At 42.7% G+C, this 21,935-nt stretch overlaps 5 protein-coding genes and 1 pseudogene across 5 annotated transcripts; 3 read left to right on the plus strand and 3 right to left on the minus strand.

Annotated features, from left to right (window-relative positions):
• Positions 1-598: 598 nt before the first annotated feature.
• LOC108958367 (germin-like protein subfamily 1 member 7) lies at positions 599-1,460 on the minus strand. The gene is made up of 2 exons (XM_018870607.2): positions 1,327-1,460; positions 599-1,205 (listed from the first exon to the last, which is right to left on the minus strand). Exons 1-2 carry the CDS (start codon positions 1,436-1,438, stop codon positions 652-654), a joined length of 666 nt encoding a protein of 221 aa, XP_018726152.1. The 5' UTR covers positions 1,439-1,460; the 3' UTR covers positions 599-651.
• A 1,329-nt stretch (positions 1,461-2,789) lies between these two features.
• On the plus strand, positions 2,790-3,459 carry LOC108958152 (annotated as a pseudogene).
• A 955-nt stretch (positions 3,460-4,414) lies between these two features.
• LOC104439371 (germin-like protein subfamily 1 member 7) lies at positions 4,415-5,360 on the minus strand. The gene is made up of 2 exons (XM_018870606.2): positions 5,202-5,360; positions 4,415-5,082 (listed from the first exon to the last, which is right to left on the minus strand). The coding sequence occupies exons 1-2, from the start codon at positions 5,311-5,313 to the stop codon at positions 4,529-4,531; spliced, it is 666 nt and encodes a 221-aa protein (XP_018726151.1). The 5' UTR covers positions 5,314-5,360; the 3' UTR covers positions 4,415-4,528.
• Positions 5,361-9,395: 4,035 nt separating this feature from the next.
• On the plus strand, positions 9,396-10,335 carry LOC104437048 (germin-like protein subfamily 1 member 13). Its single transcript, XM_010049919.3, is given in 3 exon segments — positions 9,396-9,582; positions 9,765-10,135; positions 10,138-10,335. Coding segments are annotated over 3 exon segments (672 nt in total). The 5' UTR covers positions 9,396-9,464; the 3' UTR covers positions 10,321-10,335.
• Positions 10,336-13,261: 2,926 nt separating this feature from the next.
• On the plus strand, positions 13,262-16,726 carry LOC104437045 (pentatricopeptide repeat-containing protein At4g21065). Its single transcript, XM_010049917.3, has one exon. The coding sequence runs from the start codon at positions 13,469-13,471 to the stop codon at positions 15,311-15,313; it is 1,845 nt and encodes a 614-aa protein (XP_010048219.1). The 5' UTR covers positions 13,262-13,468; the 3' UTR covers positions 15,314-16,726.
• A 567-nt stretch (positions 16,727-17,293) lies between these two features.
• Positions 17,294-19,038, minus strand: LOC104437046 (probable sugar phosphate/phosphate translocator At2g25520). The gene has a single exon (XM_010049918.3). It carries the CDS (start codon positions 18,796-18,798, stop codon positions 17,743-17,745), a length of 1,056 nt encoding a protein of 351 aa, XP_010048220.1. The 5' UTR covers positions 18,799-19,038; the 3' UTR covers positions 17,294-17,742.
• Positions 19,039-21,935: the final 2,897 nt, after the last annotated feature.

A 21,935-nucleotide genomic window follows, 5' to 3' on the forward strand; every position in this document is an offset into this window, starting at 1 on the left:
TGAGGATCTTCATTTATTTATCCAAATAATTCCAATTCAGTAAAGAAATGTTTCACATTGTCCATAGATAGCAGTTTCCCTATTTCACTCGACTTCAACGCAAGAAGAGATGACATGTGCGCAGAGTTCCTTCGAGAGGCAGAGAGAGTCTATATATAGGATGCTCTGCTAGGCCCCTGATAATGCTCAAAACCGGTGTTTGTACTAGGGAGTCAAGATGCTAAAAAGAATAATGAATTAGCTAGTGTCATGAAATTAAATATATGCTTGTTCCCTGTAACATTTAAATGCTAAGGAATAGTGTTATTAAAGTTTTTCTGATGTAATATTCTAGCTTGGCCAAACTTCATAGTTTTATTTTACGTGTTATTGCACGGGTATATTCAGCAAACTCACTCGAGCAGCTTGCCAAGGTTTGCATGTGGTAATGGTCAGGCAGAACATGGAAACCTTTTAAAGCCAGCATTGCATATGGGGGGGTGCGTGAGAGAGAGAGAGAGAGATTCTTATGAAGAATGATCATTTATGACTCAAAACGTTCACGATCAGTTACAATAACAACGATTTTTTTATTGGGAACCAATTATCAATCTCAGCAATCATGTATGGAGAATACAGGGTAGTTTGACATCTGGAGTTCAATGCGTCAACCTAATTGTTGTCATACCAAAATTGCGCCTGAAGGTAGTCAACAACCTTCTTATCCACTTGGAAGGCCTTGGTGAGAACATCGGCCGAAATGGGTGGCTTCGATCCGAACACTGAATTAGCAATGGTAATCACTCCTGGGTTCTGGCTGCTCAGAGCAGCAAAGGCCAGCGCAGGGGTCTTTCCAATGTTCAGCTGGAAGTGGATGAGACCAATTGGGAACACAAACACATCCCCTTTGTACAACACTTTGGTGAAGAAGGTGTTGTTTAATTGGTTGGATGTGACGAAGCCGACAAGCAGTGTGCCCTCAGCGACAACCAGAATCTCGGACCCACGAGGGTGAGTGTGGGGAGGATTCAGGCCACCCGGAGCGAAGTCAATACGAGCCATGGAAATGCCCAAAGTGTTAAGTCCTGGAAGTTGGTCGACGAAAGCAGGTGTGACTTTCGATCCGAGCGGGTTCACAGTATTCCCAGGATATCTAAACCCCTTAAAGAGGAAATCATCTGCTGTAACTTGTTTTGGGTCCTTGCAAAACTTTCCGTTCACAAATACTGCATAAGAAACAGAATTCATGTTAATAGGCTTATCTAGGCAGAAACTCCTTTCACGGAAATACTTATAGCATCATTACACAGAACAGAAAGATACGAATAATGCGTCAGTGAGCTCAACCTTTTGGGTCATTGATGGCCACACAGAAGTCTTGAAGAGGACTCGGGTCATATGCAAAACTGGTGGCAGTTGCTAGAGCCAAGATGAGAAGGCTAATTGGAAGAAACTTCATTATGGTGGAATGGGGAGTCTCTGGTCAGGGCTTTGATATCTACCTCTTCACTTGTTTGCTTGAGATGATATTATATGTTTTGCATGGACGCATCACCCCCTTTTATAGATGACAGTCGTGTTGACCCGGTATTTGATTTTCCATGACAAGCAACACTTCCCAGATCTACAGCTATACCAAGTCTCAGATATGGTAGTTCATTTTTTATTCCGAGAGATGAATAGTTCCACAACTGCCGCAACAAAATGCCCCTTTCTTTGACCTATTCTCTTTCCTTGTTAAGAAAAAGCATGATATCTGATATGGAAGTGGACTTCTTCAATAATATGTAAATCTTCGGTTTCCTACTTCTTTACTGTTTTGATGTCCTATGCGGATTCAGCTGGATGGAGCGAGGGCCAGTTCTTCTGGAAGTGCTTCGGATGATCATACCAAACTGTCAAATGAAAATGATGTAGGTAAAGTGTTTTCATATGCATCTCCATCCTTCACCATGAAACACTTGCCAAGCTGCCGAATTATTTCCTACAGACATTATGTTTACTTTCTCATATAAAACATGCAGGGTTTTCACACCATCTGGATGATCTAAGATTAATAATCAAAATCTGTTTGAATTGTATCGGAGAGGTAAATGAATGGTTTGACTCGTTTTTAAATTTGCTGCTGTGAACACGTTGTAAACCTATATTTCACAAAACTCAGATGATCCATCCATATCTACATGCCAAATTTTACACCTTATCATTGGGATGACTGGCTTCCACCAAAAGTATGACCTACAAACTTTTCACTATTCAAGCTACTATCGATACGATTGCCCAAGAAGATTACCGAGAATATCATCAAGTATATATCTTTTCAATAGTAGTCCTGAAGATCGATTTTTCGATAACATCCGACAAATAAGGCTAATCCTTGGAGATCATGTGAAAAATAAATTGTTTTCTTTATGTCGTTAGATAGCCTAGAGTACAGACCGATTCTCCCTCCAATATAACCACAGCAATCAAATAGGGGCAGTGAGAATGTAAAATTTGAACATGGCGTCTAAAGTTAAAAATCTGAGAATGTAAAAAGATGAGAAGTAAAGTGGGAATGCTTCATCGAATGACTAATTCTCAATTAGAACGGGTTTAGAAACAAGAGGGGGTTGAAGTTGTAGAATGGTTCACCAATCACACGGAAGAGTAAACAATTGTTATAGACTTAGCACTGTTCCTTGCTTCGGCTGCTTCCTGCAGGCCCGTTGACTGGGACTAAGTCAAATGACTAACTACTATAAATAGATGAGCCGTGTTTCACAACAATCCTCAACAGAACAGAATTTCCGAGACAGACTAATCGAAGCTCAGAAAATATTCCATGATGAAGTTCCTTCTAACATTTGTCCTCTTGGCTTTGGCATCATCCCATGCCTTTGCCTCCGACCCAAGTCCTCTTCAGGACTTATGTGTAGCCACCAACGACAGCAACTCTGTGATGTTTGTGAATGGAAAGTTCTGCAAGGACCCAAAGCTTGCCGTAGAGATGATTTCTCCTTCACAAAGTTCAGATATCCTGGGAACACATCGAATCTGCTCGGATCCAAAGTAACGACTGCCTTTGTCGACCAATTCCCAAGACTCAACACTCTTGGCATCGCCATGGCCCGCCTTGACTTTGCTCCGTATGGTCTAAACCCTCCCCACATTCATCCTTGTGGCACTGAGATGCTAGTGGTCGTGGAGGGTACGGTCTATGTCGGTTTTGTCACATCCAACCAATTGAACAACACTCTCTTCACCAAAGTCTTGACCAAAGGAGATGTTTTCATGTTTCCACAAGGCCTCATTCATTTCCAGCTGAATATTGGACAAGCTAATGCACTGGCCTTTGCTTTCTTGAGCAGCCAGAATCCGGGTCTCATAACCACAGCAAATTCAGTCTTTGGATCGAAGCCACTGATCAATGTTGATGTCCTTACAAAGGCTTTCCAAGTGGACAATAAACTGATCAATTATTTGCAAGCACAGAACTAGTTTGACAACCATTAGGCAGATGTTCACAAGAGTAATTGCGCTTGTTCATTATATTACAAAGAAGAATTCTTTCCAATAACATGCTGAACTTTGGGTACTAGTACAATTGTTTGTTATCTGATATTTGAAAAGGTTCCACTGTTTGTTATATCTCTCTCTCTCTCTCTCATAAATCTTTCGAGGGCTGTAATGAAAAATTAATTCAAAGGTCTCTATCCATCTTGCTCGCTCCAGGTCTCTGACTAACTTTCCAAACGGGATATGTCACTTGATCACTGCATACTAATCTCAAGTATCAGCGTGTGAATAATTTTGCTTTGATAGCATTGTTTAACTCAAGTAAATTCATCATTCTGATAAAGAAGTACATCTTATGTAATTTTCTGCCTTACTTTGTTTTGTTAATTTTCTACAAGGATTAAGAGTTTGTATAAGACTGACTTTGCAATGGGGCCACCACACATTAATCCTCCTTTTATTCCAATGTCAATAAATAGTGGTTTGCCTGTTTCACTCCACTTTTTCAGTGCAAGAAGAGATGACACGCGCTTGGAGTTCCTTCAAGAGGATGGCTCTGCTTGGCCTCTGGTAAAGCTCTAAACTGGTGTTTGTGCTTCGAGAATCAAGAAGCGTAAAAAAACGTGAATTAGCCACTGTTTTAGTATTAAACATATGCTTGTTCCCTGTAACATTTAAATGTCAAGACAAAATAATAGTGTTATTGAGGTTCTTCTTATGTAATATTCTAGCTTGGCCAAACTTTACATTTTTTCGTTAGTTGTTATTGCACCAGAATATTTAGCAAACTCAACCCACTAGCCAAGGTGTGAATGTAATTGTTGTCAGGCATTACTCGGAATCCTTTCAATGCCTATATTGCGGCGGAGGGAGAGAGAGAGAGAGAGAGAGAGAGAGAGAGATTCTTATTAAGAATCATCTTTTATTACTCAAACATTCATCATTGGTTTCATAGAGAGCAATTCTTTTATTGCAAAGCAATAATCAATCCCAGGAATCATGTATGGAGCATACAGGGGTAATCCGACATCTTGGACGTCAATGTATCAACTTAATTGTTGTCATACCAAAACTGTGCTTGTAGATAGTCAACAACCTTCTTGTCCACTTGGAAGGCCTTTGTGAGAACATCAGCCGAAATGGGTGGCTTTGATCCGAATACTGCATTAGCAATGGTAATGACTCCTGGGTTCTGGCTGCTCAGAGCAGCAAAGGCCAGCGCAGGGGTCTTTCCAATGTTCAGCTGGAAGTGGATGAGACCGATTGGGAACACAAACACATCCCCTTTGTACAACACTTTGGTGAAGAGGGTGTTGTTTAATTGGTTGGACGTGACGAAGCTGACAAGTAGTGTGCCCTCAGTGACAACCAGAACCTCGGTCCCACGAGGGTGAGTGTGGGGAGGGTTCAGGCCACCTAGAGCAAAATCAATACGAGCCATGGAAATACCAAGAGTGTTGAGTCCTGGAAATTGGTCGACGAAAGCGGGCGTGACTTTTGATCCGAGTGGGTTTGCGGTATTCCCTGGGTATCTGAACCCCTTGAAGAGAAAATCATCTGCTGTGACTTGTTTTGGATCCTTGCAGAACTTCCCATTCACAAATACTGCAAAAGAAACAGAATTCACGTTGTTAGGCTTATCTAAGCATAAACACTTGCCAGGGTAGTTCTTTTAGCATCATCAGAACGGAAAGATTCGACTGTCCCTAGAGCAGAGCTCCAACCTTCGGGGTCATTGATGGCCACACAGAAGTCCTGAAGAGGACTTGGGTCAAAGGCAAAAGCGGCGGCGGTTGCTAGAGCCAAGATGAGAAGGCTAGTTGGAAGGAACTTCATTGCGGTTGCAGACAGGAGAGTTACAGGCCTGGATATCTTCTTCTTTTCTTTGCTTGAGATAGGAGTGAGATGTCTAGCATGGACACTTGATTCCTTTTTATAGATGAAAGTAGTGCTGACCTGGTATTATGTTTCTATGATAAGGAACACCTGACAGGTACCAAGTCTCCGGTGTGCTGGTTAATTTCTTACTCCAGAAAAGAATTGTTCCACAGCTGCTACGTCGAAGCACCCATCACTTTGACCTGTCCTCTTTTCCGTTAGTCTGATATGGAAGTGGTCTTCTCCGATGGAATTTACGTCTTTTTATTTCTGCTTTACTGTTTCGTATGCCCGGTGCAGATTCACGTTCAAAGAGGTATAATTCACGGTTTGACTTGTGTTTCCAACTCCGTTAGGGTGATGCCAACGTGGTCTAAAGCTATGCTGCACGAGCTTATACGATTCATCCATTCCGACCACTATCACAAAGGATGGCTAGCTTTTACCAAGAATTATGATTGGCAAAACTCTTCAGTATTCAAACTATCATAGATAAGATTCTCCTAGAACTTTACTCAAGATAATTTAAAAGTAAAAAGCAAATCACAATGTCAAGTTAAGAAACTATGGAAACGGAGACTTGTTACAACGAAATTGAGCTCTTCTAGCTTAGTTTCCAAGGAGCAGGTGCCTTTCCACGCTTAGAAAACGTTTGAGTCGTGAAATTCTTCATAATTTCTGTAGTTTTATTTAACAAAGAAAAGAAAATTTTAAATTGCTGAAGTTTCAGTATTTAAAAGGTGTTGAACAGAGATATGGGCGGTAAGGGTGCGTTTGGTAACGTTTCGTTTAAAAATTGTTTTTGGAAACAGAAATAAAAAAAAAAAAAAAAGTGTTTCTGTTCCGGGGAACAATTTTTGAACAAAAAAACGCGTTTGGTAAATGTTCCAGAAATATAAAAAGAATAAAAACACGTTTGGTAAGTTTGTATAATTTTTTTTATTTCTTTTAATTTTTTAATATTTTTGTTTTTATTTTTATTTTCTTTCTTATTTTCTTATTTATTTTTCCTTTTTTCTTTTTTCTTTTTTCTTTTTCTTTTTCCTTTTTCTTTTTTTATTCTTTTGGCGGCGGCCTCGCCCGGCCACGGCGAGGCTCGGCATCGCCGGCCCGGGCGAGCTCGGCCTCGCCGGCCGTTGGGCGAGCTCGGCCTCGCCGGATCCGGGCGAGATCGAGCTCGCCCGGCCCGGCGCGAGGTCGGCCTCGCCGCGCGGGCCGACGGTGACCCGAGCCACATCGTCGTCTCCTCCACCGCATCGGCAACCACCCCTCCGCCTCACGCTCGATTGACGCATCTACAGGTCTCGAGCCTCCGTTCGCCACCGCCGCATCAGATCTCACCGCTCCGTGACCCATGACTTCGAGATCCGCTCGATTGTCGACCCCGCGCCGGCCCACGACTTGACCGGCCGTCCTCGCCGCTCCGCTCCTAGACGTCCGCCGCTCGAGACCCCACGGCCGAGCCCCGCACGGCCGCCGCCACCGCCCGGCCGACCCGCGACCCAGCTCCGTCACCCGCTCGCAGTGGAGACGCTCGCAGCCCATGTCGGCGCCGGAGAGGACGACGGTGGAGAAGCCGGATGGTCTCGAGACGAGGCGGCTGTCGACGCCGAAGAGTGGGAGGCGCCGGAGAAGACGACCGTGGAGATGCTTGCAAGAGGAGAGGCTCGCAGAGGAGAACACAATTTTGTTTCTTTTTTATTCCTCAAATGTGTTTCAGAAATAAGAAACAAGAATTTATTGTTTCTTATTTCTATTCCATTTTGTTTTAAGGAACAAAAAAACAAAAAGGAACAAACGCACCCAAACGCGTTTCTGTTCCTTTTGTTCCCCGAGAACAAAAAAACAGAAATTTTTGTTCCTGGGAAAGCAAAACACGGTGCAAACAAACGCGCCTAAAATACTTGCCTAGTTGGTTATTTGCTTCCTGTTCTTCAGTCTATTATGCCATTGTTACATAAAGCACCCAGGATGTTCACACTATTTGGTCACCTCCCGCGCACTTGTGTCATGATAACAAGAACAAACGGAGCAAGCATCTTAATATCAGAGAGGTAAAAGGCCTACCAGCCGAAAGTATGATCTGAAAACTAATGAGTATTCAAACTTCTGTATGTAGATATTACTCCCTAGGAAGAAAACTCAAGATTGTTAATAATAAAAATTTGATATGTGGAAGGTAAGGGCCTGTTTGGCAATGTCCCTGCTCTTTTGTTTTTCTAATTTTTTGTTCCGAAAACAAAAAAAGAATAGAAATTTATTTGATAATGTTAACTAATTTTTATATTTCTTGAAATAAAAAAGTGGAGGAATAGATTTGCAAAAGAAATAAGAAGTAGAAAAAAGTAATTTTTTATTTCTGAGAATAATTTCTAGAAATAAGTTATTTCTTCTTCTTCTTTTTATTTTATTTTCTTCTTCCTTGTCACCCCTACCCTTGACCATCGCCCCCTTGTCCAACCAACAACGGTCGCTCGCCACCGCTTGCCGTCCGCTGCCACTCGCTAGCCGATTGTCACCGCCGGCTTTTGCCAACCACCATTGGTGATGGTGGCAGTCGGTAGGCGGGTGACAGTTGCAAGGAAGAATAAGAAAAGAAAAAAGAAAAAGAAAATCTTAAAAAATTATTAAAAAATTAAAAGAAATTATACGTTACAAAAAAAAAATTATGAATCGTACCAAACACATTCATTTTCTTTTTTCACTCTAGGAATAGAAATTTTGTATAGTTACTGAACACATTCTTTTACTCAGAAATTGTTCTGGGGAGTAGACATAGAAAAAAACTATTTTTAAAAAGGAATTGTTTTCCAAAATAGAAGCAACAGACCTAAGAAACCATGAAAGGAAGACTCGCTATTACTAACTTAAAACTCTCCTAAACTTATTTTTGGGGAGCAACTGCGCATTGGAATATCATATAGCATAAAATTAATCAAATAAATTTGTGCTTCTAGCAATCTCATTACTCAAAGACGTAAGGCAGCAGGACTGTCTTTTCAACTTTCGTCTCTTAAAATGGTTAGCACAAAATCTATCATGACAAAATTATGATTGGAAAGTTGCCTTAATCATCTACCCATCTTTAACAACTCTCCCACTTCTCTGAGAAAATCTGTAGAGGAGCTTCGAGGTTAGAAACAATAGAGGGACATTTGGTAATTTCAAGGGAATTAGCTAAAATTCTTTGGTGTTGATAGCAAAATCCTCTTTTGAATTATATAACCTTCCGAAGCTTCGTTTTTCCAACAGAATTAGGTGACTTAATTAATATCCACCAGCTCAACATGGAAACAATCACGCCCTTGATCCTCAAGTAAGCGATGTCATGTAAGTTCTAGAAGCCATTGGAATTTGGAATAAGACATTGCTCACAAGTTCTAACTTTCGTAAAACTTTTCTGCTCATAAGGTTGTAAAGTAGTCGCAGCTTTGGACAACAGCATCTTATTTCTGACCTCCCATGAACTTGTGTTCCCAAAGGCACTTAATGAATCAAGTTTTGTGCAGCAGGAGAGTGAATCACTGCTATGTGGATTGCTACTAAGTTCAGTGTTTGGGATATTAAATCAGACGAAGTCCCCTAATTATTACTGATAGGAAATATCTGCAGCCCAAAAATTTCCATGGTGAAGATGAGTGTGAAAAGAGTTTTTCCTACTCTAGAAAGGGTCAATTCAATCCACTTTGGACGCATGAAACTGTGTTCAGAAAACAGTCCTTGTTTAATCATGCGGCTCCAAATTGATGCTGAAGAGCTGAAGAAGTGAAGGAGGAATAATGCAAGGTTGTAAAAGTTATGAATGAGCACTTCCATAGCTGATAATATGCATTGTTTAAGCTGGAGATGAGAAAATCAAGTTGACTGCCACCCGGTCATAGTGGTTATGGAACGGTTCATTGTTTGGAATTAAGAAAGGGGAAATAAAGATAGAAACATCGAAAACTTGGTCTTCTGCAGGGAAACTTGCTGCATAAATTGTTTACCAGGTCAAGCACTGTCATGTATAAATAGAGACCATGTAATGCAAGGCGCCTCACTCCTCCCTCGAGCAATAATACTCTGAGCTAGGAAATAGAACCTGAGATCAGCCCCAACTCCCGCCCACAATGAAGTCCTTTCCAGTTAGCCTTCTCATTTTGGCTTTGGCAACTGCAACTGCCTTTGCTTATGACCCAAGTCCTCTTCAGGACATATGCGTGGCCATCAACGACCCGAAGTCTGCAGGTTAAACCTCTATTCTAGCGTTATTGACATACTATTTTCTTCTTGTCAATGATGCTATAAACAGAACATGCAAAAAGGTTTTGTTTTGGTAGCATGACGACATTGTCATCGACTATAAATAGTACAATAGTCATCTTATATTGAGTGATGCATATTAAGATGAGTTCTGTTTTCTTATGCAGTGTTTGTGAACGGGGAGTTTTGCAAGGACCCTAAGCAAGCCACTGCAGATGACTTCACCTTTATGGGGTTCAGAAACCCTGGGAATACTGCAAACCCACTTGGATCGAAAGTCACACCTGCAACCGTCAACGAGTTTCCAGGACTCAATACTCTGGGCATATCCATGGCTCGCCTTGACTTCGCTCCTGGAGGTTTAAACCCTCCCCACACTCACCCTCGTGGCACTGAGGTCTTGGTCGTCATCGAGGGCACACTCCTTGTCGGCTTCGTCACATCCAACCAATTGAACAACACTCTCTTCACCAAAGTCTTGTACAAAGGCGATGTGTTTGTTTTCCCAATTGGACTCATTCACTTCCAGTTGAATACTTTGGAAAGACCCCTACGCTGGCCTTTGCCGGTTTGAGCAGCCAAAATCCAGGAGTCATTACCATTGCTAACTCCGTCTTTGGAGCAAGGCCACCCATTTCTGCTGATGTTCTCACTAAGGCCTTCCAAGTGGACAAGAAAATTGTTGACTACCTCCAGGCACAGTTTTGGTACGACAACAACTAAATGGAATGGATGGCCAGAAAAACACCAACAGAGCATCTGAGCCATTTAACTTACGCAAGCATTCCTAGTTTCCATGAGAGACTTCCAAGAATAAAAACATTGCTTTATGTCAGTGGTCAATGGGTATTTTTACCTCTTGTGTGAGTAATTGATCAGTAAAGTATTTTTTAGTAAGAATCTCCTGTTTCTTGATCCCTGTTTTGACGAAAGTTTCTCATATGGACCGGAACCAAATGCCAAGCAAAGTCATAATAGAAGTGTTGCTTGTCAAATTATCGAGCACAAAAGGTTATTGCACGCTTTCCATTGCGGGACCTGAACTCTCGTATTGATCAGACATCCATCAAGAACGATCTATCCATATTCCATTGGTGTCAAATTTTCATTCTCTGATTTTGTGATACTGCGGCACAGTAAGTCCCAATCCACACTCCATGTCATGAAGATCAATGCTTCGTGCTGCCAAGTTGCTGACTTTGTTCCTATTGCCTGGATGTATCGTCGTTCTTGTAGAAAACATGCTGTACTTTCACAGTTCGACATCTGCTACCAATTTGGTGGGAACTCTTACTATTCTTGTATTTCACCGCCCGCTGAATTTCTGACGATTTTCGAAATGATGACTACTATCAATAAAAATCCCAATCTGAAAAACCATTCACTAAGAAATCGTGCCATATGCAAAGAATACTCTCTAAAGTAACTCTAGACAAAGTAGTTGATTAAAAGAAGAATATCAAAAGTTGGAAAAAAAAATTAAAAAAGTGGGAGACTAAGGGCCCGCATGACAACCATTCTATTCCAGAAATAATTTCTGAAACAAAAATAGATTTTTCTATTTCTATTTCTAGAAGAGTTTCTAAGCAAAAATAACCGTTTGATAATAACACAAAATTTCTACTCTAAAAATAGAAATTCGTTTGATAACGATACAAAATTTCTTCCTTTCAAAAGGCGGGGGCGACAACCGACGACCTTTAATATAAAAAATAAAAATAAAAATGATTTAGTAACAAAAAAATAATGAATAAAATAAAATAAAATAAAAATATCATTTTATTTTAAAATTAAAATATAAAAATAAAATTATTTTATTTATTCTATTTTATTTTATTTTACAAATAAATTTATTTTAAAATGAATAAAAATATAAAAATATAAAAATTATTTGGCAAAACACTCAAGGCAAATAATAATAAATTTATTTTTAATAAAAATAATTTATTTTTATTTTTAAATGAATAAAATGAATATTTTTATTTTTATTTTTAATAAAATGAGGAGAGGCGGAGGAAGAGGAGGAGGCAAAGACGTAGGGAGATGAGGGAGGACTCACCGAAATTAGGGTTTAGTGAGAGAAATTATTTTTGATTTCTCTTCCCAGAAATCATAAGTAGAAAATTTTAGCTTCGATTTCTCTTCCAAACCTATTTCTAATAGGAATCTATTCAGAAATAAAAAAGCGAATAGATTTATCAAACAGTTTCTCTTCCGTAAATAGGTGCGGAGCAGAAAACTATTTACGGAACAGAAATTTTGGGTTGTCATGCACCCCCTAAGGCCTGTTTTCGGGAAAATATCACATTTTCGAAAATATTTTCTAGAAGTCATTTTTTTTGGAAAATGACTATATTTTCTAGTATTCGAATGAAACCTAACTTTCAATAGAAAATATTTTGTACGGTTCGTTAGCTAATTTATTGTTTGGGAAAAATTATCAAAAAATTGAATTTTAATATGTTTAATTGTCCTAAAAATTAGTTTTATTTTTTTAAAAATGAATTTTTAATTATTTGTACTTTTAAAAAATCGAAAATTTTATTATTTATTTTCTTTCTTTCTTTTCTTTTCCTTCCTCCTTCCTCCTCCTTCTTCCTCCTCTGCCGCCGCAGCTTGACGAAGCTTGGTGAAGCCCGAGCTCCGCCCCAGGCCAGCAACGCTCCGCCTCGCTTGATCTGACGAGGCCCAAGCTCGCCGGGCTTGAGCTAGCTCGGCTTCCCCAAGTTGGGCTAGGCGGAGCCTCACTGGCTTGGGGTGAGGCTCAAGTTGGCTCAAGGCTGGTTGTCAATTGCCGCCGTGACCGGCGGTGGCCAAGGCCGAGGAACAAGATGAAAAGGAAAGAAAGAAAAAAAAAACTCGATTTTTTTAAAAGAAAAGAAAAATAAAGCATAAGAATAAAATGAAAATGTGTTGGTGAAAAGAAGTAAGGTGGAAGAAGTTATGAAAAATGTTTTCCATTTTTGAAAAGTAAAAAATATTTTCCTTACTTTTAAATGTTGTTTTTTTCAATGATGGAAAACATTTTCCTTGATGATTCATTTTACGTAAAAACGAACATTGAAAAATCTAGAAAGTGTTTTCCTAAAAGTCATTTTCCGTAAAACGAACGGAGTTTAAATCGGAGAAAAAACTATCATTTAAGTGCTATCTTCGACAAAAAATTTTGGCAAAATTACTTAGGATTTATAATTAAAATTTTAATATGACTTGGCACATTTTTTTTAAAGTAATCCATGTGGACGTTCAAAACGACGTCGCACAATAATCACTTTGTAATTGAGATTGACACATCATTTTTTAACAATGATTAGTACTGAAGTAATTATTTTTTAAATAATGACTAGCACTTTAACAATAATTGGCACTCAAAAGATTCAAACCTATAATTTTTGGCACTCATATAATTACTCGTCAACTTGTATGCATGATGTTATCTAGGGTTTATGTGACGACCTAGATCCGGGGCAGTACGGAGGGACGGACTAAGATCGCCTTGGTAGTACATGGGCGAGGAGAGTGTGACGGCCCGAGCGATGGTGCACGGGGAGGAGGGATGGCGGTGCATCCGCGCCTCGGTCCCCAAATGTGCGTAAAAAAGAGGTCTTTCTCTTGTTCCACGTCACTTAAGGAGGGAGTTCTGGGCTAAGGGAGTTCTGGGCCGACGGGCAGCGCACAATATGTGCAGACAATTTTTAGTAAAGCCTGATGCACAACTTTTGGCAATTGTCCTTCTTTCCAATGCTTTCGTTTCAAACGATCACAAAAATTCAAGATTCTGGTAAGCGCGTAGCGGCATTCTCGCGAGAGCCTACTCCGATGAACGACGAAACTCGGGAGAAATGATTCCGAGTCCGAACCGACTGCTCAGATGCAATCCTCGCCCGCCATCAAAGCCAGCAAGCTCGCACGCAGATTCACCTGCCTCTCGACGTACGGCGGCGGCGGCATCACCCCCGTCGCGAACGGGCGGGCGGCGGAGCAGAGCTGCCTAGCTTCCCTCGGACTCTGCGACGCCGTCCCGAAGCTCGCCCAGGCCCACGCCCGCATCATCAAATGGGGCCTCGGCAGCAACCCGCTCGTCCTCACCAAGTTCGCCTCCGCGTCTTCGGATCTCGACGCCGTCGACCTCGCCTGCTCCTTCGTCTTCGCGCCCGACGCCGACGCTCGCCTCTACGACGCCTTCCTTTTCAACACCGTCGTCCGGGCCTGTGCCCAGAGCAAACGCCGGGAGGCCTTGGGTTTTTACCGTCTCATGCTTCGGTCTGGCATTTCGCCGAACAAGTTCACGTACCCGTTCGTTCTTAAGGCCTGTGCCGGCATCGGGGACTTGAGGTTGGGCCGGGCGGTCCACTGCTCGGTGGTCAAGTTCGGGTTCGATGAAGATGTTCATGTGCAGAACACGATGGTCCACATGTACAGCTGTTGTGGTGGAGGAGGGGGGATCGAGTTTGCAAGGAAGGTGTTCGATGGAATGACGAAGCTGGACTCTGTTTCGTGGAGTGCCATGATCGGTGGGTATGTACGTTTGGGTGAATCAGGGGATGCCATCGCCTTATTTAGGAAGATGCAGATTGCTGGGGTCAAGCCTGACGAGATTACTATGGTTTTGGTGTTGTCGGCTTGTGCGGATTTAGGTGCCCTTGAGCTGGGGAGGTGGGTTGAATCCTATGTTGTGAGAGAAAATGTTCGAAAGACCGTGGAGCTGTGCAATGCTCTTATCGACATGTTCGCCAAGTGCGGTGATGTGGATAGTGCATTAAGGTTGTTTAGAAGCATGAGTAACAAAACAATTGTCTCGTGGACTTCTGTCATTGGCGGTCTTGCAGTACATGGCCGTGGCGTGGAGGCTGTTTCTCTTTTTGATGAGATGATGGCCTCTGGGGTGGTACCAGATGATGTTGCCTTCATTGGGTTGCTTTCGGCATGTAGTCACTCTGGTTTGGTTGAGAAGGGCAGAGATTATTTCAGCTTGATGACAAAGAGATTTGGCATTGAACCTAAGATAGAGCACTATGGTTGCTTGGTAGATCTGCTCTGTCGGGCTGGTCTCATCCAAAAGGCCATAGAGTTTGTTGAGAAAATGCCCCTCGAACCCAACCCAGTTATTTGGCGAACCCTAATTAATGCTTGCCGTGCACATGGGGAGCTCAAGCTTGGGGAGGACATCACCAAAAGGTTAATCGGAAAAGAACCCATGCACGAGTCAAATTATGTTTTGCTCTCGAATATATATGCCAAAATGTCGCATTGGGAAAAGAAGACCAAGATCAGAGAGGTTATGGACACCAAGGGGATGAGAAAGATTCCTGGAAGTACCTTGATTGAACTAGAGAATGAGATTTATGAATTTGTTGCTGGCGACAAGTCACATGATCAGTATAAGGAAATCTATGAGATGTTGGATGAGATGGGGAGGGAGATAAAGAAGGCTGGATATCTTCCTTCTACGTCGGAAGTGCTCCTTGATATTAACGAAGAGGATAAGGAAGATGCTTTGAATAGGCACAGCGAAAAATTGGCAATTGCATTTGCTCTTCTCAGGACACCACCTGGAACCTCTATCCGCATAGTGAAGAACTTACGAGTTTGTGAGGATTGTCACTCTGCTACCAAGTTCATCTCCAAAATTTATGATCGAGAGATAGTTGTGAGGGACAGGAATAGATTTCACCATTTCAAGGATGGCATGTGCTCGTGTGGAGACTTTTGGTGAAATGTCCCTGCATTGTGGGACTCACATCAAGTGAAACATCATGTTTCATTGCTTGGGATCAAATGTTTTAGCTCCACTCAAATGCTTTACTTGTAGAGAGAGAATGTCATTTGCAAAGCACAAAAGTTCTTCACTCAGAAATTCTTAGCCAGATACCTCAATTGGGAATCATAGCATCTATGATAGTCCAACCAGTATAATTGTGGTGATCTCCTTGTTTGAATGCAGAAAAACATGGATTGGAGCATTAGATGGGTTGCAGCTGGCTTTCTTTCTCACCAGAGACCTTCATGAAACATTCATTTTCGGCGGGAACCTGTGTCTTGACAAGGTGCTATATGCTGTTATCTTGTATACTAGCTACTGAGTGTTGGATAAACCTGGAGAATCTTGCTAAGGCCACCTCCACATATCTTCTCTTGAGGATCCTTGTGAGATTTGTGAACTGAGAAACAGGAATTGGCAGCCTGGTTTTTCATCTTGAGTGCACTGTTGTTCTAACGATTATTATGACAATGCTATGCTGAGTGCCGTCTGGGAGGAGCAATGCGTTTTACACTCTCTGCAGGGCACCAGATGGGAATAACAATGTAATACACCATAAAAATAGTAAAGATGGCCTGATTGAGTCAGGGTTGGGTAAGCAGGATCTGCAAAAGTCATGGAAATTAAGATGTCCCCAGAGCTGAAAAACTTCATCATCAAAATCCGAAGGCATACGATGAGCTTTTGAGAATTAAGGGGGAGATGGGCTGCCAATACACTAGGTGGGTAAGGAAGTACAAATTGTGACTTGTCCTTGCTCTTGTCGAGAAGAATAAATTGGTTCATCACATGGACCATCGTTGTTACAATGTAATTAAGCTTTGCCACTCAGGACTGAGATCCAAGGACAGAGCTACAGGGTCTAATGGTAACAGCTCGCTCGAGATCAGTTGTGCTGTGGGGATCCACAGCATGTTTCTTATCAGGGTAATTTCCTTTAGCTCTCTGCAATTTCACAAGGTCAGGCCAAGAATGAAGAGGACAGAATGCACAGCTTTGCAAGGTCGGGCCAAGAACGAAGGGGACAGAATGCAGCATGCTATTCTCGTGGATGGTTGGATGGTTCCATCTAGATCGTAACTCCACATGGGAAACCTCTGACGGAAGAAGCATCTTCTTGCGGTGTATGACCACGGGAAGAAGCTTTTTAGCCTTTTGAACGCAAATGCTGCACGAACTTCCTGGGAGTTTCACAGGGCTAAGACATTGTTTATTACATAGATCGAGATAAAACGATCAAACTCCGCATTTGCTCTTCATGTATTCGAACGGTGCCATGATAAGACACAGATTAAGACAAATAATCCCCTTGCCGTGGAGCAGGTACAAGAATGTCTGCATAATCTTTATTTACCGAAAATTGTCCTATTGAACGCGTCTGCATTTGCCCATACAGTTCCTATTTTAGGTGGGAACCTTTTTCTCTCGCACTAGTCACAAATGGTACCCGAAACTCAATCACAGAGAGCGCTTCTTTAACCTCACTGATACAATTTAAGAGGCTGTCTCCGAAATAGTGCACAGGTCGTACCCAGAGAAGACAGGTGAACTTCACTTTCCTATGCGATTAAAAACAAACGTGTACTCCCGAGAGCGACCCTCGCAAGGGAAGATGTAAACAACCACAAGTGCGGTGCTGAGCGTTCTCACTGGCTTCAACCATTAATTCTGTCGGTCCTCAAGTCCTCTATTATAGCCCTTTGTGACTTCCAATTTCACAATACACACGCATTTCAGTCAAGAGAAAGACAGGGTCTCATGGCATGTAAAGCAATTGGAAGATAATCCCTCGTCAAAAAAATCAGGAACTCATCGCCCACCAAGTCAGACAAATTGCTGAGCAGACCAAGTGTTTTGTTAGTGTTCAAAATTAAAAGAGCCAGGCACCATGTTTAATCAATGTGACAGCATGCTTTGAATGTCCGCATGAAGCAGTGACAACAAAAGAAGGCCTTCACAGGACAGGGCACATGAGATTATTCAAGGGCAAAATCAGGAGTAAATCTCCACAAGTGACAAGGAGGTTTAGGATACAAAAGAAGGAACCAAAATTTGCAGCAACAGAGGACACTGACTAGCAATAAGAGACTCTTCACCTCTAGTAAATAAGGCTTTTGAGTACACTAATAAAAGAAATAAACCTCATAACCAGCAAGCGAAGCAGAGCAAGAAACTGCAAGAATGCATATGCAGACACTGCATAATCAACAAGAATTCACCCAAAGAGCACGTCGAGAGAGAAATCAACCCCCCAAATTAGATCTTGCATGCGCTCAATACTCAACCGCATTGCCCAGAAGTCATCCATTTTCGTTGTTCGAGTGGCCATCGAACCAATTTCCCGATCTCGCCTTCTCGGGCATCGTACATTCAAGGAATCATCCTCAGGCTTGAGGGTCCCTCTTCTCTCCCATCGGCCCTTCTCCTTCCCTCTGCTCCAGCAGCTTCCTGGCCTCCCCCTCGCCCGCCTGCGCCGCCTTCTTCTGCGCCTCCTTCGCCTTGAGCGCCTGCAGCTTCGAGTGGTTGTAGTACGCCACGCCCAGGAAGGCGAGCCCGTACCCGAACAGGTTCACGGGGGTCACCGTGTCCTTGATCACCGACCACGAGAAGGCGATCAGCAGCCAGTCCTTCACCACGCCGGCCACGTTCATCGTCAGCGCCGAGGTCTTCCCGACGAGCAGGAACACGGCCAGGTTGAGCGCGAAGGCGCAGAGGGAGTTGGTCCCGAAGACGACGAGGTCGGGGCTGAAGCTGGAGGCCTCCGCGAGCACCGGGTACTCGACGAAGACCCACGGCACGAGCAGGAAGACGAGGCAGCAGGGGGCGACGTAGTAGAGCGACGTGATGGGGTTGAGCTGGATCCCCTTGGAGGTGAGGAGGATCTGGATCAGGACCAGCCGAGTGGCCTCGAAGGCGACGGCGCCGAGCTGGAGGGCGACGCCCCAGGCGTCGAACTTGGCCTCGCCGTACGCGGCGACGGCGACGCCGAGCGAGATCGACACCATGTTCAGCATGGTCTGGGACTTGAAGGGGTCCCGCTTGAGGAGGACGCCGATGGAGTAGACGGCGACGGGCATGAGGGCCTTGAGCATCTGGATGAAGGAGACGGAGAGGTAGATGTAGGCGGAGTTGGAGAGCCAGAGGGAGAGGGCGTAGAGGGCGCCGATGGGGACGACGGAGGAGAGGTAGAGCTCCCGGGACATGGCGACGGGCTCGACGACCCGGAAGACGTTGACGAGGAGGAAGGCGAGGGCGGAGCAGAAGGACATGTGGAGGAGGGTGAGGGAGATGGGGAAGGGCCAGTTGTAGAGCTTCCGGTCGAGGATGTACTTGTTGTACACGATGACGGTGAAGGAGAGGAAGATCCAGACGGCCACGTAGGTGTAGGACAGCACGATCTTCCGCACCACCCCCTCGCTCAGCGACCCTCCCTTCCCCATTGTCTCCTCCGGCGAATGCGGCGGCGGCGGCGGCGGCGGCGGAGGAGGACGGCGGAGGAGGAGGAGAATGTGAGCAGGATAAGCAGGGGATGGGCGCTGGATAAGGAGGGAGTGGAGGATTCGCAAGGCGAGTGGAGGGGGTTTGGGGAAGAAGAAGAAGAAGATGGTGTCGGACAGAGAGAGAAGAACAGGAACAGGAACAGGAACAGGGGATTTTTTTTTTAAGGTTCTGAGCTGAGGTTCGATGTACGTACAAAGGTTTCGCACCTCCGGTGGCTTTTATTTTCCCCCTTTTTTTTTTTTTTTTTTGTGCTTTTGTCTTTGTTTTGTCCTGAGTTACCTGTTTGGGCAGTTCCCGGTTTCACCCTATTTTGGTCCTCTCTCAAAAGCCATTTTTAAACAAAGAAAGAACAAAACATTAGAGAGTCAAGAATTTAGGGAGTCGTGACTAACGACCGACGCGGTTCTTGACTCGTCGAGTAGCTTTGTACGATCAGTAATATCCAGAACTTTAAATTGGGGCTGACGCGCTTTTACAGTCATGAATCGATATGAGTCCTGCATCATCAATTACGTTTTACTTAAATTCTAATGATGTAAAGGGCTGATTTGGAGATCACTCAAACTTTCCGAGAAGTTTGGATATATGTGATTGGTTTTGTTCAGCCTAACTGTCATATTTTGATTATAACAATAAACCTAGATGAGTAATTCTGAAAGAACCAACAATTTGTAAATTTGAAATTCAATTATCAGCATTGTTTATATATTTATGGTTGTGCCATCGGAAAAGATAGAGAAAACCACCACAATTGTTTAATCACACTGCACCACAAAAAAAAAAAATATATATATATATATATATATATATATATTTGCATAATCAATTTAGAGGAAGACAGAGGGTGGAATGCATGCGTCGCATCTGCCGGCCTAGTCCGCAACGTGACAAGCACGTGCCTCGGGCAGTTTAGATATGCAGTTAAATATTGTCATGTGGCAGGACACTAACGAGTGCTTGGTGCCACATATTAAGCGTGTCCAATATAAAAAAAAAGAAGTTAATTTTGAGCGTACAAAATTCATAATTGGATGTGAGTGTACAGAAAATCATAATATTTCTTTATTCGAACGTCTATTGAGTAAGTATAATATTGTCAACAAACATTCATTATCTAATGGTCTAGATGTTCTAGAAAAATATATCTCGAACTCTGTTTATTTTGGGAACAATGAATGATTTGGAAAACATTTCAATAAAAATGAATATTTATATCACTTATAAAAATAAATAAACGAAAAAATTTCAATGTCCATACAAATTTTCAAATATGAATTACGTATTTTATTAAGTAATTATTTCAAGTGATATAAATAATGAATTTAAAAAAATATATATCTTTTAGATTAATTTTTTCACGAAATAAATGCAGTTAATTAAACTCTAACTCTCTCTTAAATTAACTTGGTGCCCAGATTTTCGAATAGCCAGTTCTGTCCCATTTGCAAATCGCTTGGGAAAAAACAAAATAAATAAAAATAAAAAACAGCTCATCTGATAACGCCTTCGTACCAAACCTTATCATGACTTGGTACGTTCGTGCATGTATTGTTTCGAGGTTTGACTCTACGGCGTTTGGCATATTTAGGGTTTTCTTAAGTTCTCTTCTAATCATCGTGGGATTATATTATACTTCTTGGTAGAGATTGGAACGTTCCGAGGATCAAACTTGCGACGGGAATAAGCGGACTTTCCAAAAGCATATCCTCAGCGGACAAGACATGGAGACTTCCAAATCTTGTGGGTTTGGAAGTAGCGGCAAGCGAGGAGAGAACGCGTTTCACCGATTAACGACTGCACAGGTTTGAACTTTTTGTCAGTATTGGGATGGGTATGGATGTGATGGAGATGAAAGGGGATTCTAGAAAATGATTTTTAAGTAATAGTTGAAGATTCGACATAGGCGGTGGCTAATGAGGACTTGGCAAGGGTCACCCTTGCCTGATTAAGCTAGGGCCGCCCTTGCTAGTCATAAGTCAGCCCTTGCCAGTTGCTACAAAGGAGAAAAAAGATGAGAGGAAAATGAAAAGAAAAAAATAATTTGAAAAAGTTCTTTTTTTTTTTAAATTGGAAAAATTGTTCATGGCAACATAAGCTATGCCACATAAGATGATTAATATCCACATGAGTGATTTTCGATTAAGATTGATCGAATGGACTACATTAATGAATTGTCTTAAAGTTTAAGACTCAATTGGTTAAATTAAAAATGCTTAGGAATAAATTAAACCAAAAGCAATAGGTTTAGGGCTTTTTTTGTTTGTTGTAATTTTCCCTACAAATAAGGGTGCGAATGGTAACGTTTACATTCTTTTTTGTTAGGGGAACGAAACAAAAAATGTGTTTACATTCAGAACAATTTTTGAACAAAAGAACTCGTTTGGTAACGTTTGGTCAGGGAATAAAAAATGAACGAAACATGTTTGGTAAATTTTATTCTTTTTTGTTTCTTTTAATTTTTAAACATTTTTATTTCATTTTCATTTTCCTTTCTTTTTTTTTTTTTTTTTTTTCGTAGGTCACCGCCCTCCCATGTGGCACCGACGAGGAGGCTGTAGCCTTGCCCGACCATGGCGAGGCTCGCCGACCCTCGGCGAGGCCGAGCCTCACCGTGGTTGGGTGGCTCGGCCTCGCCTTGGGTGGGCGAGCTCGGCCTCGCCCAGATCCGGCGAGGCCGGCGTCGCCGGCCCCCAGGCGGCTCGAGCTCGCCCGGCCATGGCGAGGCTCGGCCTCGCCGGATCTGGCGAGCCCGGCTCGCCCGGCCAAGGCGAGGCTCGGCCTCGCCCGCGCGGCGACGCCGAGCCTCGCCTTAGGCTGGGCGAGCTCGGGCTCGCCAGATCCGGCAAGCCTTGCCGGGGCGCGGCGCTCGGCCTCGCCGGATCTGGCGAGCCGAGCCTCGACGGCGGTCGCCGGCCATGGCCAAGGCCGGCGACCGGTGAAAGAAAAAGAAGAAAAAAAGAAGAAGAAAGAAGAAAAGAAAGAAGAAGAGAAAACGTTTCCTTCGTTTTTGTTTAAGAACAAGAAACAACAAATTGTTGTTTCTTTTTTTTGTTCTTATTTCGTTCCGAAACAAAAA

This window comes from Eucalyptus grandis, chromosome 10 (assembly GCF_016545825.1).
Source record: "Eucalyptus grandis isolate ANBG69807.140 chromosome 10, ASM1654582v1, whole genome shotgun sequence".
Lineage (NCBI taxonomy): Eukaryota > Viridiplantae > Streptophyta > Magnoliopsida > Myrtales > Myrtaceae > Eucalyptus > Eucalyptus grandis.

What these genes read in the sequence shown, in the direction of transcription:
- LOC108958367 (XM_018870607.2), bottom strand. Translation starts at nt 1,438, where the DNA reads ATGAAGTTTCTTCCAATTAGCCTTCTCATCTTGGCTCTAGCAACTGCC. An exon ending in GGCCATCAATGACCCAAAAG is followed by an intron (nt 1,206 to 1,326) that starts GTTGAGCTCACT and finishes TTTCTTATGCAG; the next exon opens with TATTTGTGAACGGAAAGTTT.
- LOC104437046 (XM_010049918.3), bottom strand. Translation starts at nt 18,798, where the DNA reads ATGGGGAAGGGAGGGTCGCTGAGCGAGGGGGTGGTGCGGAAGATCGTG.
- LOC104439371 (XM_018870606.2), bottom strand. Translation starts at nt 5,313, where the DNA reads ATGAAGTTCCTTCCAACTAGCCTTCTCATCTTGGCTCTAGCAACCGCC. An exon ending in GGCCATCAATGACCCCGAAG is followed by an intron (nt 5,083 to 5,201) that starts GTTGGAGCTCTG and finishes TTTCTTTTGCAG; the next exon opens with TATTTGTGAATGGGAAGTTC.
- LOC104437045 (XM_010049917.3), top strand. Translation starts at nt 13,469, where the DNA reads ATGCAATCCTCGCCCGCCATCAAAGCCAGCAAGCTCGCACGCAGATTC.